This window comes from Gopherus evgoodei, chromosome 5, assembly GCF_007399415.2.
Source record: "Gopherus evgoodei ecotype Sinaloan lineage chromosome 5, rGopEvg1_v1.p, whole genome shotgun sequence".
Classification (NCBI taxonomy): Eukaryota; Metazoa; Chordata; order Testudines; family Testudinidae; genus Gopherus; species Gopherus evgoodei.
In genome coordinates, this window is record NC_044326.1 from 131,490,246 (window position 1) to 131,508,412 (window position 18,167).

General features: G+C 42.5%; 1 protein-coding gene across 1 annotated transcript; it reads right to left on the bottom strand.

Moving 5' to 3' along the window:
* Nucleotides 1-430: 430 nt before the first annotated feature.
* GRSF1 (G-rich RNA sequence binding factor 1) lies at nucleotides 431-17,721 on the bottom strand. The gene is given in 16 exon segments (XM_030565178.1): nucleotides 431-591; nucleotides 2,432-2,516; nucleotides 2,879-3,014; nucleotides 4,833-4,895; nucleotides 4,898-4,959; nucleotides 5,072-5,120; nucleotides 5,122-5,187; nucleotides 5,189-5,257; nucleotides 8,373-8,512; nucleotides 10,781-10,871; nucleotides 10,873-10,928; nucleotides 12,217-12,331; nucleotides 12,333-12,359; nucleotides 12,361-12,374; nucleotides 14,653-14,806; nucleotides 17,413-17,721. Coding segments are annotated over 15 exon segments (1,395 nt in total). The 5' UTR covers nucleotides 17,707-17,721; the 3' UTR covers nucleotides 431-591; nucleotides 2,432-2,457.
* Between the last annotated feature and the right edge of the window lie 446 nt (nucleotides 17,722-18,167).

Here is an 18,167-nt window from a genome sequence, read left to right on the forward strand (position 1 = left end):
TCCTTAAGCACAATGAGAGAAGAGGTGCTAGTTTTAGATGACAAAGGAAAGCAATAGGTAAGCATTGTGGAACCATTACAAAATCTATTAAACACATTCTTACTGTGTTTTAGACTCAAGGCCATGCTTTTGCATTTTATAGGATATTTAAATTAAACAAGTGCCCAACTACCTCATAGCTTTGTAAAGTTATTGTCCAACTATTGCTGGAATCTCTAAACACAGGGTTCTTATCTACTAAGAACTGTTAAGCTGCCTATGTCAAAAATAAGCTGTGGAATGGTAATGCAACCCAAGTAGGTGATATTTCAGTGTCTCTGCAACAACCTAGATCAGAACTTACCCCTGCCTGTACTGTAGCAATTACTGTAATACAAGGACAATTAATGGATTCAACCTAATTCTGTTTTTAGACAAATTCCACAGTGTGAACACTGTTATTGTGCGCTTATTACACCAAACCCATACTGAATAATTTTAGATACAGACTGAATTGCCTTGGAAAAAATGTCTTATGGTTTCTTTGCTACTGAACAAGAGCACCTGCATTCTAGCTCCAAGAATGATAAGCAAATGAGTTCTTGCTTCATCCTGAAAAGAAAAAGGAAAAAATGTTAGGGATTTGGATCTCAGCTCATTTGCCAAATGCTAACCCCTTGTGTTGTTAGAGTTCTCTACTGTACATAGTTCTCAACAAGAACGACTACAACTCTTCAGTTGTGAGGAGCACTCAAAGCTTACCTAAATTAAGCCACCACTAAATGAGCAGCTCTTTAAAATGGTATGAGCAGGTTCTCTTGACAAGTCTGCTGAAGTGGAGGAGATCCAAGCACAGAGCTGATCCAAATCACGCTCTGCAAATTAACCCATTTTCAACCACTGTGCTCACCACCATGCACAGCAGAGGTCATATATGGTACTAAATACTCTTGTAAGACTTCATAGGAGAGGTGTAGTGCAAATGCAGAACATTTACTGCTTCCTCAAGTAACAAAAGCAGTAGTGGAGGTTGTCTTCAAGCTATGTACGGGATAAAAGTGTCTGCTACACCTGGCAAGGAAGAGTAAAGCTTGAACTCAGCTAGTCCCTTACCTCCAACCTAATCAATGTACCACTTGAGAGGGTTCCCATCTTCCACTGCATTTACTAAAGCTCAGACTAGGAAAGCGAAGGGAGGGAGAGATGGGAACCCTCTTCTATGCAGAGAATACTCAAAAATAAGTTATTTTAAAAAAAAAGCCAAAATTTTTATTCTGCAGAAGACATTTAAGGGAAGAATCTACAATTGTCTCTGACACCTATAGCCTGAGGACAAACTTCCTGCAGCAGGACAGCAGCCCCCCGTGTTCATTACAGGCAACTACATTTCATCAGGTTAAATAGGCTTCAGTCAGCAAAAACTTCAACTGCATGTGTTTAATCTCCACCCCTTTCTTGGCTCAGATGATCCAAGTATCATGCTCATGCTCCTGTGGAGCATCTTGTTTTCTCCCACCTCAATGCTAGAACAAAGCTCATGATGGTTCTCTGTCAGGTGCACTTTACATAGCAGGCTCCCAGTCCATGCACAGCTACAACATGGGCTTTTAAAGGATGACTGACAGAAAGCCAGCTGTTACCATGAAAAGCTTTAAAAAGAGATTTTCTTAAGTAAACAAATTTTGATCCAGCTTCCTCAGAATCTAGTCTGTCAAGATTGCTCCCTCACATACATTCTCTCATTTGCCTAGTTCCAGCACCCATGATGTAGACGACGTGTCTCCCATGTCACTCAGTAAGTCTGTTGAACAAGTCAGCTATTTCAAATGCAATCAAGGGTTACAAGGTTTGTTTCTCATACCACTCCACTGCTGTAGAAATGGTCAATACATTTTTCAGTTACACCCAGCTCACAAAAATTGGTTTCACAACTGAGAAACTCATGAGCCTAGACTTGCATTTCACCTTCCACAGGAGTCAGAGGATGGGGGTCTGGGGGGGGACCTTTAAAAGCTGAATTCCAGCACAAGGTCACTGCTTAACTGGAGAGTCTGATAAATGTCTGTCCAGCTGTAAACAGTCCGATGTACCACAGCATCCCACTCAGTTCTATCATGCTTTACTGACTGTTTTCTAAATGAGGGCCTGATCCAACTCCATTAATGTGAAAATGTTTTCAATAGGAATTGGATGGGGTCCTTAGGTCAAAATATTCAAATCTGGGTGCCTGCGATAAGACATCTATGACAATACTTTATAAATTTAGATGCTTAACTTAAGGTAGGGTTGTTTGAAATTTCTAAACTTAGATTTTGACTTTAAGCTACTTGTCTTCAATAGCTAACGTTCTGCATACTGGCACAGTGCTATACAAGTAAGCCTATGAAATAAGGGTCAAATTGCACATCTTTGGAAACAGCATACCAAGAGGGAAGGATGGTTAATATACTACCTAGTTTGGGTTTGTGCCACTGTTCACTAGCAATCTTTGTTTTCTTTTGGAGATGAATTCAGGAATAATTCAATATATCTATGCTCTGGGGAATAATTACAAAATGTTTGTTTATAAAGTTTCTGAATAATAATAAAGTTAAGTCTATATAGTGCATGTAACAGTCACACTGAGTAGAGTCAGACATGCATCCAACGAAGGGTATTCACTCACGAAAAGATCATGCTCCAATACGTCTATTGGTCCTATAAGGTGCCACAGGACTCTTTGCTTCTTGAGTAGAGTTAATCATTTCAGGCCTGAACAATTCAAGGCCTAGAAATTGAAAGGTATTCTGTACTGCATGATCAGTAGACAGCCCACGGCCTGACAAGATGTTCCAGATGACTGGCAGTACCAGGCTCAACAGCAATAATGCACAGCAGAAAAGATGCAGGCATTACTTACGCGCGTATGACCTATCCTTGGCCATAGCAGCAACTGCATCTTCATGAGTCTTGAAATATACATCTGCTTCTCCTGTAGCTTTCCCACTGGAATTATATTCCATGGTGATTTTTGCAGGTTTCAGTGGCGCAAAAAACTAAAGAAAACAAACCTACGTGAAATATCAAGTATATGCGGCTAGCAGTTAAGAGTCAAACAAAGGTGAGATGGAAGCAACAGGGAGGAGATAAGCTATGTAGTTTTAATTTTACAAGTTTATTGCAGTGGTAATATTTCAACAACTTTGGGAACTCCTATTTGATAAAGTTAAAATGTTTTACAGTTGGTTACCATTTTTTTCTTCCACTATATACAAGATTCCTTCCAGCATAAAACTCAGCTGACCATTTTGTTACAACTTGGCTTCTCGCTATAAAGGGAATACCCAAGTTGAAATAAAATGGTCAGTTAAATTTGATGCTGTTTAGATAAATGATTGTGCTTATCTGAACCTATTTTATTCTAGACTAAATTTGCTAATGTGCCCCAACAGGTATCACCTTGCATTGAAAAGTGTCCTGCTTGTCAGAATAAACTCCATGTCTCCTACCTCTATTTAGATGAACTGTATTCTACTTCATTTTGAGGAAGTGCTTACTTTTGTTTTTCCCCCAGGAAAAAACCAAATCATCAGCTGTATCCATTGCATAGCCATGCTTACAGCTAAACAGGAGGACAAATGCCAGTTATATCGGACAAATCTTATCAAACCCATTCAGTTTTAAGACAAGATTTTTTGATTGATCTGTAGAGAAGTTTATTTAAGATCTGCCATGAACATGTACACAAGAGCAGTCACTCACAGTGGTTTGCCTTAAGCTATTGTAAAAATCTGTTCTTATAGTTCTAACAAAACACCTGCAAGATAGAATGGGGAGAAGAAAGCATAATAGTCTATTTTGTTTGTAATGTCTTTAACCCAAAATATTCTCCTAGTGAAGCTTCACATTCTGCTGTTCTTGTTGCTCGTGGAATTCAAATTAGTTTTACTTTCCCCCACGGCCTTTTGCTAATAGCAGTACTAGTTCAAATAATTTAGCACAAAACCAAGCCCTGGCAGCAATTTAGAACAGGTAACTTGAACAGTGCCTTCCACAATGGCACACCAACCTAGCTGAGGCCTCTAGGCTCCCTACTGCTGAAAGGTTGCCAACCCCTGGCCAAGTCTTCATTTATTCACTCTAATTTAAGGTTTTGCGTGCCAGTAATACATTAACATTTCTAGACGGTCTCTTTCTTTGTCTATAATATATAACTAAGTTATTGTTGTATGTAAAGTAAATAAGGTTTTAAAAATGTTTAAGAAGCTTCATTTTAAAATTAAATTAAAATGCAGAGCCCCCCAGACCGGGGGCCAGGACACACGTAGTGAGTGTGCCACTGAAAATCGGCTCGCATGCTGCTTTCGGCACGCGTGCCATATGTTGCCTACCCCTGGCTTTAGGCTCTACTCAACCATAAATGTTAAATAAAATATGCAAGACAAAAGACTCGGCTATGGAATAACAACCTGTATTACAGCCTCAGATACCACAAGCCAAGTTACTTGTAACAGAGTTAGAGGAGTTTTTAGGATTGAAAGTTCACACTCCAAGCCAGAAATTCTATGTGTATTTACCAAAAGTTAAATTCACAGCAGTATATGGGGCACTTTAAGTATACGTATTTAATTACCTATTGAACCTGTTCAACACACCCATCCCTTGACTTCTGTGCCCACCTGCCATCCCCGACACTGTGTCTGAATTTTGTCCTTCCAACTCTTTAAAACATCCCCTGTTTCCACATGCAATCCATCTGGAAATTAGGCAGCATTAAAATATTTATAGCACAAAAGGTTGATACTCTTCCAAAGTGTAATCAGGGTTAAATTGTCACCAATGCTGTATATTCATGTGTTCATACTGTAACGTACATTTACAATGTCTTGGGCACTAGCTTGGAAAGGCAGACCTCTCAGATGGACAAATGCAGCGGTGATGATGAGGTACTCCCAAATTCTGAAGCATCCCGAGGCTTTTCAATCACTTCTCTATAAGATTCTTCACAAGTGAACAAAAGTAGCATTAGTACTTGCAACATTACACTTCCATAAAAACGTTTGTATGCACGACGATATGCTTCAAAGAACAACTGCAACAAGCAAGAACTTACCATTTTCTTTTTCACTTTCACGAGCTACAGTCAGTCCTAGGGGCTGCTTTCAAATCATTTTCTTCAAAGACTGATTCTGATTCTTTTATCAGTTTAGTAGTTGGATAAGTATTCGTTCTTCTTCCCCCTGTACAAACCGCTATGGCTTCGAACTTCGCTCCTCCTAAATGGAAATATTTCTATATACTCTAGATTTAATAGGAAAAAGGATTACATGTGACACAGCCATAGAAAGAATACAAAACTCTCGAAGATATTCAATTACTTTCAAGTGCAGTGCTATCACAGTTCCTAGTGGATGCTGCTCTGTGGAAGCTCGAAATCACGCATCACAACTTGCAGCTACCCTGAGATTCATTAAGCAGCAGAGATTACTGAACCATCATCTTAAAGCTAAGTTTTCAATTGCACCCTAGTAAGCCTGACTCTGCAACTTAATCTTTTAAAGCTTCGGAAAACTACTTGTGCTTTGCCAGAGTAAATCCAAAATCACCACAGTGATTTCAAGTGTTAATGGGATTCTAAAACCTGCAGTTGACTTATGTAGCCACTTGAATGGTCTTAACATTTGCAACCACTCCTCCAGACTAGTTCAGTATTAAAAACAGCAGAATAAGTTAGGAAAGCATGAAGAAGAAATGTCATGATCAATACATCATAAGCACGGTTCCAAAGAGATGTGGATGAAACAACTTTCTTCATCTGATACAATTGCAAGCATGGTGCTCCCAATGGCATGCAGGGATTTCATAATGAAATTTACATGTAAGCTTTCAGCACAGTCTTGCCTACAATTAAAGTTTAGCTAGAAATACTGAGGTTTTGATACAAAACTGGTTGCACCATAAACAGTGTAATTGCAAAGGATCCAGAATCAAATTAATCAGGGTAAAAGATGCAAGCATAAGATGGACAAGTGTCTTATCCTAACTAAAATCTACTGTAAAATTACAGCCCCTCATCCTTCAATGAACAAATGCACCAACACCGCTCAGTGTCCATCCTTCCATATTTCTTTACCTGAATAAAACCATGAAAAGGCCCCCAAGCAAGCCTTTTAGCCATTCTGGATCTTTAAATCTTACAAGCTTTTAGGTACCATGCAATCAAAGGTACTAAGTCAGAGCAGTTAAAGGGAGTGCTGAGATCAGGAAATGGCAATCAAATGTGCTGAGCCCCTTCAGAAGGGGTTTTAAGAGACAAGAAAAAATATTCAGGAAGATGAGGGAGCCATCAGAGAAGAGGACAACCACATTTCTGTGCAACAGTCATGATGATATAAAACCACAAAGAACATCAATTTGGTGTGGACAAGATCTTTAGTCTACAGTCTTGTAAAATGGAGTCTACTTCAGTGTTTAAAAGGATGGCATCAACTTAATTCAGAACCAAAATTTACATTTTGTTGCAAAATAAGGAATAATTTGCATTTTTTAAAATGCTTTTTAAACTTGGACTTCTGCAGCAGCATGAATTCCAGTGGATCAGCACTGTACCAGTGCCGGAAAACAAACCCATCTAGTCTATTTTCAGTGGCTAAACCGAGACATGCAAGCTGCTATGGACAGGGAAAGTCACTTAGAACTGTCCTTTCTCTTTTAGTAATTTAAGGTCTATTGGATGTAACACAAGGAAATATTAAAAGGAAGAAACAATTATTGAAACGTAGATATACAAAATTAGGGATCGAGAACAGAGCGGAAGATGAGTGCCAGGAAGCCCAATCTTTAAAGAACTGAGTGAAAATGAATGGGATAACACAATTTAGATAAATAAAAGGTTTCAGAAAAACAGACCAAGATGAACTGCAACATCAAGGCACACTAATAGGGCCCCATTTATATGAAAGGGGACGGGGGGAGTTATCACAAATTAGCCTAGACCTCTAGGTAGGTTACCCTTTTATTAAGAGCCTAATTAAATCCTGATTTGGTCCTGTTCACACAGGCTGGACTAAACAGTATTTAAGTTGGCCTCAACAGTATTTAACTACAATTGCTAAATTAGTCTGTTCTTAGTTATAGCTGGGGATATAGAAAGCAATAATGTGAAGGAAATTCTAGGGGAGAGAAAGGATGAAGGATGTCAAATTAGAGGCTCTCAGTATGCCGAAACTACAAAAAAAGAAACAAAAGCAAAAGCAGTTACCCTGATGTGTTAATAAGGATTTTGTATGTAATGACAGAGGCAACAATCCCACATTGGTGAAGCCATGCTCAGTATACAACTAAGATCTCTTCATTACAGGTAACTGACAACAGTGCAGGAAATGCAAAGGAGAGCAAAGACGATCGAGGTTTTAGCACGTATTATTTACAGGTGAAAATAAGGTAACACAAAACCCAGAGACCAAGATAGCTATGACAACCATCTACAAATACTAAACAGAAGGAAAATGAAATATGTTAAATATTAGGAAAGAATTTTGATAGAATATACTTGACAAGCCATGTTCTAGATAAAGGGGAAGCAGACACCTCCCAGTTTGTTACTCCTCCCTCTTGATACTGTCTGGATACCTCTGACAGGGATGACTCAGACCTCTTTAAAACACATTTCAGAGGAACATATTTTTTATTTGGCATGCACCAGATTCCACCTAACTGCAGACATCAAAAAAATTGCCTCGGAAAGACTATCCCAGCCCAGCAGATGCTTTACTCATCCTTCTGCAAATTATTCCATAATGTTCTCATTGAAATTAGATGGGCACTGTTAAAGCCAGAATCCCAGATTAGTGCAGAGTAATGGACTACATGTCCCAGACAGAGGCAGCTCCAGGCACCAGCATGCCGAGCGCGTGCCTGGGGCGGCAAGCCACACGGGGCACTCTGCCAGTCGTGGAGAGGGCAGCAGGCAGGTTGCCTTCGGTGGCTTGCCTGCAGAGGGTCCGCTGGTCCTGTGGCTTCAGTGGACCTCCCACAGGCAAGCCACCGAAGGCAGCCTGCCTGCTGTGCTTGGGACAGCAAAATACCTAGAGTTGCCCCTGGTCCAAGCAGCTTCTTTCCACCTTCACTGTCTATGAAACATCCAATTCCCTTAAGAATTCTAAATACTACATCAAAAAATCTCACCAAGTCTCCACTCTGCACAAAAGGTTTCAAACGACACTCACACTAGCATGTATAACTGGGGAAAAGCAAGGAGGGGGAATTAAAGAGCATACGGTCAATGAACAATTTGGAACAAAAAGGTAAACAGTTATGTTTGTTCACTGTTTATATCCACAAGCTTTAAGTTATTCTGTATCCTTAGATTAAAATCATAATGTACACAAACACTTAGTTAACCACACAAACACATACCGGTTCCCAATTTCCTCCTTATGCTTTAACAAGGCTTGATTTGCCATTTCTGGTGCTGCAAACTGCACAAAAGCTTCTCCTGTTTTCCTTCTTCCTCTCTGATCCATGACAAAAGTTATCTCAACTATATCCAAACCTTTGGGGGGGGAAAAAAGCATTTTCTATGTGAGCTGTAGCACGTGCAGTTTTCCTTCTCTTGTTTTAAACAGATGAAACCGTACCTACTTCTGAACTGACAGTTCACGTTACCCTGAATAGAACTGATCAAATACTGAATGTTTTGGATTTTTTTTTAAACTTATTCCTTTTCTACCTTTTCCTTGATTTCTACATAAATTTACTTTTATATGAGCTTTGCTCTCTGAATGTTGGTCTGCCTGAGTTTTCAAAGGAAAATAGGTGACTACTACAAGCTTTTAATTCTCTACATTCTTCCGTTTAGGTTGGTTGTTTAAGGACAGAGGACCTAAAGCACATGAACAAGTTATCCCTACTCTACAGCTGGCAGGTGCTCAGCTGAAAGGAACTGTCTTATTCTCAATTTCTAGCAGCCCACACAGAAGTCAGGGGAAGTATTCAACCATGCTTAAATTATGATTAATCATTTTTCCAATGTGCAATCCTTTCTGCCACACTCTAGAAAAGCCAGAGATACAATAATCATGTCGTCTGACAGACCCTAGAGCGTCTAAAACTCCACACTATCTCTAAGCCAAGGCTTGAAATGGACCAAGTTGGGCTGAGTTGCTCACCCGATTCTTTTTTTTTTCCATTGGAGGACAGTCATCTTGTTCTCCATTATATTCGTTAACAACTACGATATCTAGCTGTTATGACTTTAAACACATTCTGTTCATGTTTTAAAGGTGACACAGCAACATCTGCCTGAGTTTGCAGACAGCCTGAAACAGTGGCTCTGAGAATGTCACATCCATCTCAACCATGTGTTAACTAAGATACCTAGTGAGGATCATTTAAATCTCAACACTTAACTATTTCAATGCTCAAACTACATTAGAAAGGAGTGATGATATTATGAAGAGGTGCACAATATACTGTCAGTGACATTTATTTTGGCACCATTTTATCTATTCTGTGCCTTAACTTTTGCATCTTATTTTCATCCTAATCTTGGCTCTACAAAGTGGAAGCCAATCCTGCAGAGCCCAGAAGGGAAGCCAACTCTCTCTCCAGTCAGCCAACCCTCAGCAGCAGAGTTCTGTATTGGTTTGGTGCTGGGCATGCATCCCCAAGTCCTAATGGGTGCTGCTCCTCCCTCTTCTAGAAGCTGTCAGCAGAATTTGTAATTGCTGCGCTGTTGCCATCCCCTCAGCCCAGATTTTGAAGCTTTTCTTCACAACTATGAGGATGCCAGAGCAGCAGATGTGGAGTTGCTGTGTATGTGTGTGTTAACAATACTGTAGGTGACCTAGTGACTGGGATAGACTGTAACTATAGTAGGGCTAGTGAAAGGTTTATTATACACCTATACTGGTTTAATTCAGCGACGGCACATCCCAGCACGCGCTGGAAAGACAGCAGGAAAGATACTGGCTTCAAGGAAACAACCTTGTGTTTCCTACAGAGCTGCAAGGCTTGTTTTACCAGGACTGGGAGCTAAAAGATCAAAGGGTTATAAACTGTTAAAAAATGACTTAGCAGCTGTGTAGGAAGGTGATCAAAAGACTGAGCAGGATGACACACTGGCTGAAGTAAGAGGTGAACTGGTTTGTGAGTTAAGGGCAGAGACTGCCATGTAGGGGTGTGGGCAGGAAGCTTAGACCTGCTAGTATCCCCATGCAGAAGGTTGTCAGACAAGTGTGCAGTCAGTTTATTGTTTTAAGATCTTTTTCTCTGAAATGCTTCTGGTTTCCTATGCTCTGCCTGTGGCACACAGTGGTTTATTCTCCTGTGGAATGTAACATTTTGGTCTTATTTTGGCTGTTGGGTTTAGCAGACCGGTGCTGGCGGCCTGTGATATACAGGAGGTCAGATGATGATCTGGTGGTCTCCTCTGGCCTTAAACTCTGTGAAACCGTTTGTTTAAGAAGGCTGTCTGGTCACAGCCCTTGGAGGGAAGAAGGCAGCAGGTTCTGAATTTAAATCGAACCTGCCAAGTTAATTATGATTAGTACCAGGGGACTGCAGCCAAAGGCTTGGTGTGAGAGTGGGAAAATTGCGTGATGCCACCACGCCTGAAAAGGTGCGCACTCAGGACCAGGATGGGTTAGAGGTGCAGTTAGCCCAGAAATTGTGACAGCCAGAAGTATCAACATGTCCTGTAGACAGCATGAGATATCACATCACCATATTGCACTTGTAAATTTGAGTTGTATAAATTCTAAATAACATCTTCTGCTTAGCTGATGAGAAGATATTAGCTGAAAAGAAAGTCTTAAGTCACCTGCAAAGAACTCTGAAATGTCTGCTTCAGTACAACTGTAAGGAAGGCCTCTGAGGCGTACCACTCTATCATTAACTGCAGGGGATGATGAAACTGGACTGCAGACTCTTCAATATGGCATCTACATCTTCATTGTGTATTTCAAAAACTGCAAAGAATACAAGACAAGACTAGACTTTTTATTTTCCTTTGCACCCCAACTCCTCCATATTCACCCTGAAGAAACATTCTTTTCTTGGTTTTGGGCTGAAGCAATATGATTCTTTCAACTTTAACTGGAGTTTTTGCTTGGGTTTCCTGAGAAGTTTAAAAAATGTTTGACTTTCTATGTGATGGGGAAAGGCATCACCTTTGAACCTGGAAACCACACAGCAACTGATAGATCTTGTAGTGTGAGAGTGGGGATGGCTGAGTGTGGTCACAGGGGCAGATGAAGACAGGAGCAGCTATGCTTGGCTGAGTGAAGGTGCAGGACTACATGAGAACATGTGCAGATATGCCTGGTTTAATGGGGAGTGGCAGTGCAGGAAACACAGGGGGACAGGGGCAGATGTGCCCTGACTGAATAGGGAGTGGGAGTGCAGGGACACATGGAAAGAGGGGCCTGACTGAATGGGAGAGGCTAAGGGTCAGCCAGAGTCTGCATGTGGGAGGCTCAGCAACCCCTTCACAACTCGTCCCGGCTCCAAAAAAACGCAAAATCCTGTTCCATACTTCTCCCACCCACACCTAACAACTCTCCAGGTTGACTCCCTGGCTTCTTTCCAGCAATTACTTCCTTCTCCCTTGGCTCACCCATCACCCCTGTCTCTTCAAGCCTTAGCATTGTTTCTGAGGGATGCAGGAAATTCTGTATGCTAGTTTAAATGAATTACTCAACGTTCTATATTAATATACCTAGTAACGAAACTATTGGTCAGAAAACATCTCCCTATTTTGTTTTTTTTTTTGTTGTCTGTATTGTTACAGACACTTGCTGACAGGTATTTTGAAATAAAATTACCAAAATAATTGAAAATGGCATGATTATATTGTGTTATTTTGACAATAAAATATGTAGAATTCTGCAGAATTTTAAAATATTGTGTGCAGAATTGTTGGGTGCAGAATTCCCTGAGGATACATAATGCACTGCAGCCATTGTGAAACGCCACGACACAGTAATATCTTGAGTTTTGCTCCGAAATATTCTTTGCCTGTTTTAATACACCTCTACCCCATTATAACACAACCGGATAGAACATGAATTTGTATATAACATGGTAAAGCAGTGCTCAAGGGGTGGGACGGCTGCACACTCCAGCGGATCAAAGTAAGTTCGATATAACGCAGTTTCACCTATATCACGGTACGATTTTTTGGCTCCTGAGGACAGCATTATATCGGGGTAGAGGTGTATATGTAGGTTACTTTCAAAACAGATAGATTAAACGTACCTTCCACATACCGCTGACCCATATATTTCCAGTGCTTTTCCAAGGCATTCTGCACATCCTGTTGTGACTCTAGTTCAATCAAAGCATCTCCTCTGCGTTTGCCATCCCTGTTTAAAAAGGAAGTGTATCCCCCTCTCGCCATTTTCGAATCCTGCAGTCTAGAAAGTTACACACAAAAGATACAGTTAAGGAAACAGCACAATATTGATTTATAGTGTTTCTTCCTTACCATAATCTGCTGGTCCAATTGAAACTGAACATTCTGATCTTATATAAAAATTTCACCTAAGTAGCACATTAGAGTGTATCAAACACAGGACAGTAAATGCCATACAGATGCTATTATGTAGAGAGATATATAGATATCTCCACAATCACACAACTAGGATCATACACTGCCTTAATTTCAACGGGTTATCAATTTAAGGCCTTGATCCTACAATCTGTTCTAAACAGGTGAACATTTATACCCAGGTGGAGTGCCATAGAAGCCGGCAGAGCTCTGCATGGATGCAAGGATCTACCCACTTGGATCAGATTGTAGCATCAAGGACTTATCTGGTTGGCAAATTTTTATTTTTTGTTTGTAATTCAAATAATTTGAGTGTATTTTAAAATACAACTAAAAATAAAAAAGTTAAATGATTTATTTGTACTAGACCTGCCAATTAAGCACAGTTAATTCATGCGATTCACTCAATGAATTGCTATTTAAAAAAATTAATCGCAGTTTTAATTGCGCTGTTAAACAGAATATGAATTTAAATTTATTAAATATTTTTGGATGTTTTTCTACATTTTCAAATATTGATTTCTATTAAAAACACAATACAAAGTGGACAGTGCTCACTTTATATTTTTTATTACAAATATTTGCACTGTAAAAATAGTTTTTCAGTTCACCTCATACAAGTACTGTAGTGCAATCGCTTTATCATGAAAGTGTAACTTATAAATGTAGATTTTTTTTTGTTCGTAACTGCACTCAAAAACAAAACAATGTAAAACTTTAGGGCCTAAAGTCCACTCAGTCCTACTTCCTGTTCAGCCAATTGCTAAGACAAACAAGTCTGTTTACATTTACAGGAGATACTGCTGCCTGCTTATTTACAATGTCACCTGAAAGTGAGAACAGGCATTTCCATGGCACTTCTGTAGCCCGCACTGAAAGATATTTACATGCCAGATATGCTAAACATTTGTATACTCCTTCATGCTTCAGCTACCATTCCAGAAGACATGATTCCATGCTGCTAATGCTCATTAAAAAAAATAGGTTAATTAAATTTGTGACTGAACTCCTTGAAAGAGAACTGTATGTCTCCTGTTCTGTTTTACCCGCATTCTGCCATATATTTCCTGTTATAGCAGTCTCGGATGATGACACAGCACATGTTCATTTAAAAACACTTTCACAGCAGATCTGATAAAACACAAAGAAGGTACCAATCTGAGATTTCTAAAAATAGCTACAGCACTTGACCCAAAGTTTAAGAATCTCAAGTGCCTTCGAAAATTTGAGAGGGATGAAGTGTGGCTCATGCTTTCAGAAGTCTTAAAAGAGCAACGCTCCGATACAGAAACTACAGAACCCGAACCACCAAAATAGAAAATCAACCTTCTGCTGGTGGCATCTGATTCAGATGATGAAAATGAACATGCGTCTGTCTGCTCTGCTTTGGATCGTTAGCGAGCAGAACCTGTCATCAGCAATGGACACACAATCTTCTGGAATGGTGGTTGAAGCACAAAGGGACATATTTACGTGCCAGATGCATTAAAGATTCGTATCTTGTAACAGTGCCCTGTGAACGCCTGTTCTCACTTTCAGATGACACTTTAAACAAGAAGCAGGTAGCATTATCTCCTGCAAATTATAACCAAACTTGTTTGCCTAAGTGATTGGCTGAAGTAGGACTGACTGGACTTGTAGGCTTTGAAGTTTTAAATAGTTTTATTTTTGAGCGCAGTTATTTTTGTACATAGCTGTACATCTGTAAATTCAACTTTCATGATAAAGCGATTGCACTACAGTACTTGTATTAGGTGAATTGAAAAATACTATTTTTTTTACAGTGCAAATATTTGTAATAAAAATATAAAATGAGTACTGTACACTCTGTATTCTATTATTGAAATCAATATTTGAAAATATATAAAACATCCAAAAATGTTTAAATCTATTCTATTAACAGCATGATTAATAGTGATTAATTTTTTATTCATAATTAATTCTTTTAGATCGCTTGACAGCCTTAATTTGTACCGTTATGAGACAGAGAGAGACTGAACACAGAATAAATAGCTCCACCATATCAAATATTTATAAATATATAACTGAACAGTAAACACAGGATTTATGTTTTAGAGTAAGTCATTAATATTTAAAAACACATTCAACCACATCGCATCTCTGTACAAAACCAGATGATATACCAGCAAAAAAGCTAAGCACATCTTCAACAGTGCAAGAGTATGGCAATCCTTGGGCTCGGATAAGAAACACATCATCTTCCTCTCCTGTCTTGGATGGAGTTGGTTCATACTCTGAGAGTGGAGGATACTCATCTTGAAATGAAGAACTTGAATCCTTTGAAAAAAGAGGAGAGAATTATTTTTAAAAATAACAGCTGCTCAACTACTTGCTTCAGTAATAGTTCCCTTCCTGTTAAAACTATTAAATGAATATTGTGCTGGCTATCACCAGAGTTCAGAGAAATAAACAGAGATAAAAACATCTGACGAAGTAGGTATTCACCCACGAAAGCTCATGCTCCAAAACGTCTGTTAGTCGATAAGGTGCCACAGGACTCTCTGCTTCTTTTAGAGATAAAAACAGTCTATCAGATTACCCAGTCAAACTGCAGGATTGCTCTTAATAAAGATTTTTTTCAGTCCCAGTTGTAGTAAATGACAAACAAAAAACTATTATCTTAAAGTCTGTTTTTCAGGGTCTCCACCACAGATAATGCCCAAGGATTGAGAGGTGCCTGGAATCTTTGGAAGAAAAGGGAAAACTACTTGGATTATTCATATTTTGTTACAAACTCAAACAGACCCAGTTTGTGTGAAAAATTCATTGTTTTACTTTAAGATTAAACATAGGATTGAAAAGTCCACACCCTCCTCACTGAAAGGATGGAAAGTATAGTGAAATCAATGAGCTAAACAGGTAATAAACTTAATTTTAGGTATCCTGAGCCAGTTGCCTAATGGCAACAGGATATCCAAGACTTTCTTCTGAAAACCATTTATGCTATGCTACAAATCTAGCATAACTTGGCAATTAATCATTAAAAAAAGTTCATTATACAAATCTCAGTATTCAAGAAATTAGACACAATACAGGAAAAAAACTGTATACAGCGGTTCACAGTCATTTTACAGACGAATAGTATTCTAGAGAAGTTACTTATACAAAAAAAAAAGTCTGTGGTTTCTAATTTGCTATCTTGACAAGAGACTGAGGCCTTGTCTACACCACAAAGTTGCAGCGCTGGTGAGGGAGTTATAGCGCTGCAACTTAGGAGGTGTACACATCTGCAGGGCATCACCAGCGCTGCAACTCCCTGTTTGCAGCGCTGGCCGTACACCCGTTGAAACTCGGGTGTAGAGGATCCAGCGCTGGTCATCAGGTGTAAACACTCACTAGCATTTTTCTTGACCTCTGTGGAATAAACAGGTATCCCAGCAAACCAGAGGAAGCCTCTCTGGTAATCAAGCAGGTCTCCTTCCCCGCGGTTTGCAGGGGGGTTCGGGGAACGCGAGAGCAAACCGCGGGGAAGCAGGTCTCCTTCCCAGCGGTTTGCTCCGGTGTTCCCCCGAACCCCCCTGCAAGCAGGTATCCTTCCAGCGGTTTGCTCCGGTGTTCCCCGAACCCCCCTGCAAGCAGGTCTCCTTCCCAGCGGTTTGCTCTGGTGTTTTTTGAACCCCGTGCAAGCAGATCTCCTTCCCCGCGGTGTACTGTCGCGTTCCCCGAACCCCCCTGCAAACCGCGGGGAAGGAGATCTGCTTGCACGGGGGTTCAAAAACACCGGAGCAAACCGCTGGGAAGGAGACCTGCTTGCACGGGGGTTCGGGGAACGCGACAGCACACCGCGGGGAAGGAGATCTGCTTGCACGGGGGTTCAAAAAACACCGGAGCAAACCGCTGGGAAGGAGACCTGCTTGCACGGGGGTTCGGGGAACACCGGAGCAAACCGCTGGGAAGGAGACTTTCTTGCAGGGGGGTTCGGGGAACACCGGAGCAAACCACTGGGAAGGAGACCTGCTTGCACGGGGGTTCGGGGAACACCGGAGCAAACCACTGGGAAGGAGACCTGCTTGCACGGGGGTTCGGGGAACGCGAGAACAAACCACGGGGAAGGAGACCTGCTTCCCCGTGGTTTGCTCTCGTGTTCCCCTAACCCCCCTTGAAGCCGCCCAACAGCGCTGCAGTGTGGCCACATCTAACACCACTTGCAGCGCTGGTTGCTGTAAGTGTGACCACTCTGCAGCGCTGGCCCTATACAGCTGTACTAATACAGCTGTAACAACCAGCGCTGCAAAATTGTAGATGTAGACATACCCTAGGTATTTAACACCTCAGATAAGGAACATCCTCCCTGCCCAGGCCTGAAGGAGAAGACAACAGAGGTGACCTTCACCACTGGGCAAGGGAGTTCTCCCAAGGGTGACAGCAGTTTCTTCTTAACCCTATAAGGGCTCCAATAAATTGATTTTTTTTTTTACTGACCTCCTGGGTATAAACAGAAGCAATGGCCAATAAAGATTAAACAGGAAATACAAGAACATGAGGGGGGAAAAACAGCCTCTCTCCCCTGATAATCTCCTATCACCCACAGACTGGGTGCCAGGGAGAAGACAGTGACCCCAGTCAGTGAGAGACTGCCCCTAGAGAGGGGTGAATGGATGGAAAAGGGAAGGACCCCCACCCCGAGGCTAGGGAGGGGAGCAGATTTAGAGAGACTGGGGCAGAGATCTGGGAGCAGGGGGGGATGAAGCAACACGCACAAGATCCGCCAGAGATTGGGGGTCAGGGTCACGGGGGGGCAGTTACCCTCCCTTTGGGGTCCCCCAGAGACTTTAAGACAGGACGTCAATCGGGGGAGGGGGCAGGCCAGCGGCCCCTTTGGGGTCCCCCTCCAAGGTGGGGGGAGGAGGTCCGGGCCGAGGGGGAGGTGGGGGGCGCCGTACCTGGCCGTAGCTCCGCCCCGGGTGGGCCTGGTGCAGCAGCGGGCCCTGCAAGGCCCCGAACCCGGGCCCGGCCGGGCTGGGCAGGCTCCTGGCGGCCACCGCCACTTGCAGGCCCCGGCTCTGCGCGGCCGCCGCTCCCAGCAGCAGCAGGAGCCGGCGGCGGCCCGACAGGCCGGAGGCGGAGGCCGCGGCGGGGCGCAGGGGCAGGCAGGCGGCCCCCGTGCGCTGGCAGCTGCTGCAGCTACAGCCGCGGCCCCGGAGCAGCGCGCCCAGCACCCAGCGCGTCCCGGCCATGGGCGGCGGCGAGGTGAGGCGGGGGCGGAGCGGGCCAGGCACATGCGCTCCTGCGGGGACACCAGGCGGCCCGGGGAGGGCGGCTCCGGCTCCGCCTCCCCTTCTTAGGAGGCCCTGGCGCGGGGGGGTGGCGGGCCCCGGGCTGGTCTGCATGGGGTGCGGGGCCTGGCCTGGGCTTGGGGCTGCCCCGGGCGGGCTGGGTTAGCTCCTGCGGTGACACCGGGGCTGGGGGGCTGCGAGCGCTCGGCCACACGGGGGTGTCGCGCCGGCTAACTCGCGGTGTGGACGCTCCGAGCCGGAAGAAGAGAGACAGACACAGACACACACAGTCGCTGAAACCCCTGGCGAAAAGACCTCGACTTAGACCGAACAAAGGCAGGGTTAGGGCTTGTCTGCACCTGGGGTTAGTCGGGAGCAGCGGCTCCCCATGACTGGGTGGAGGCTCCACCCCGAATAAGGGA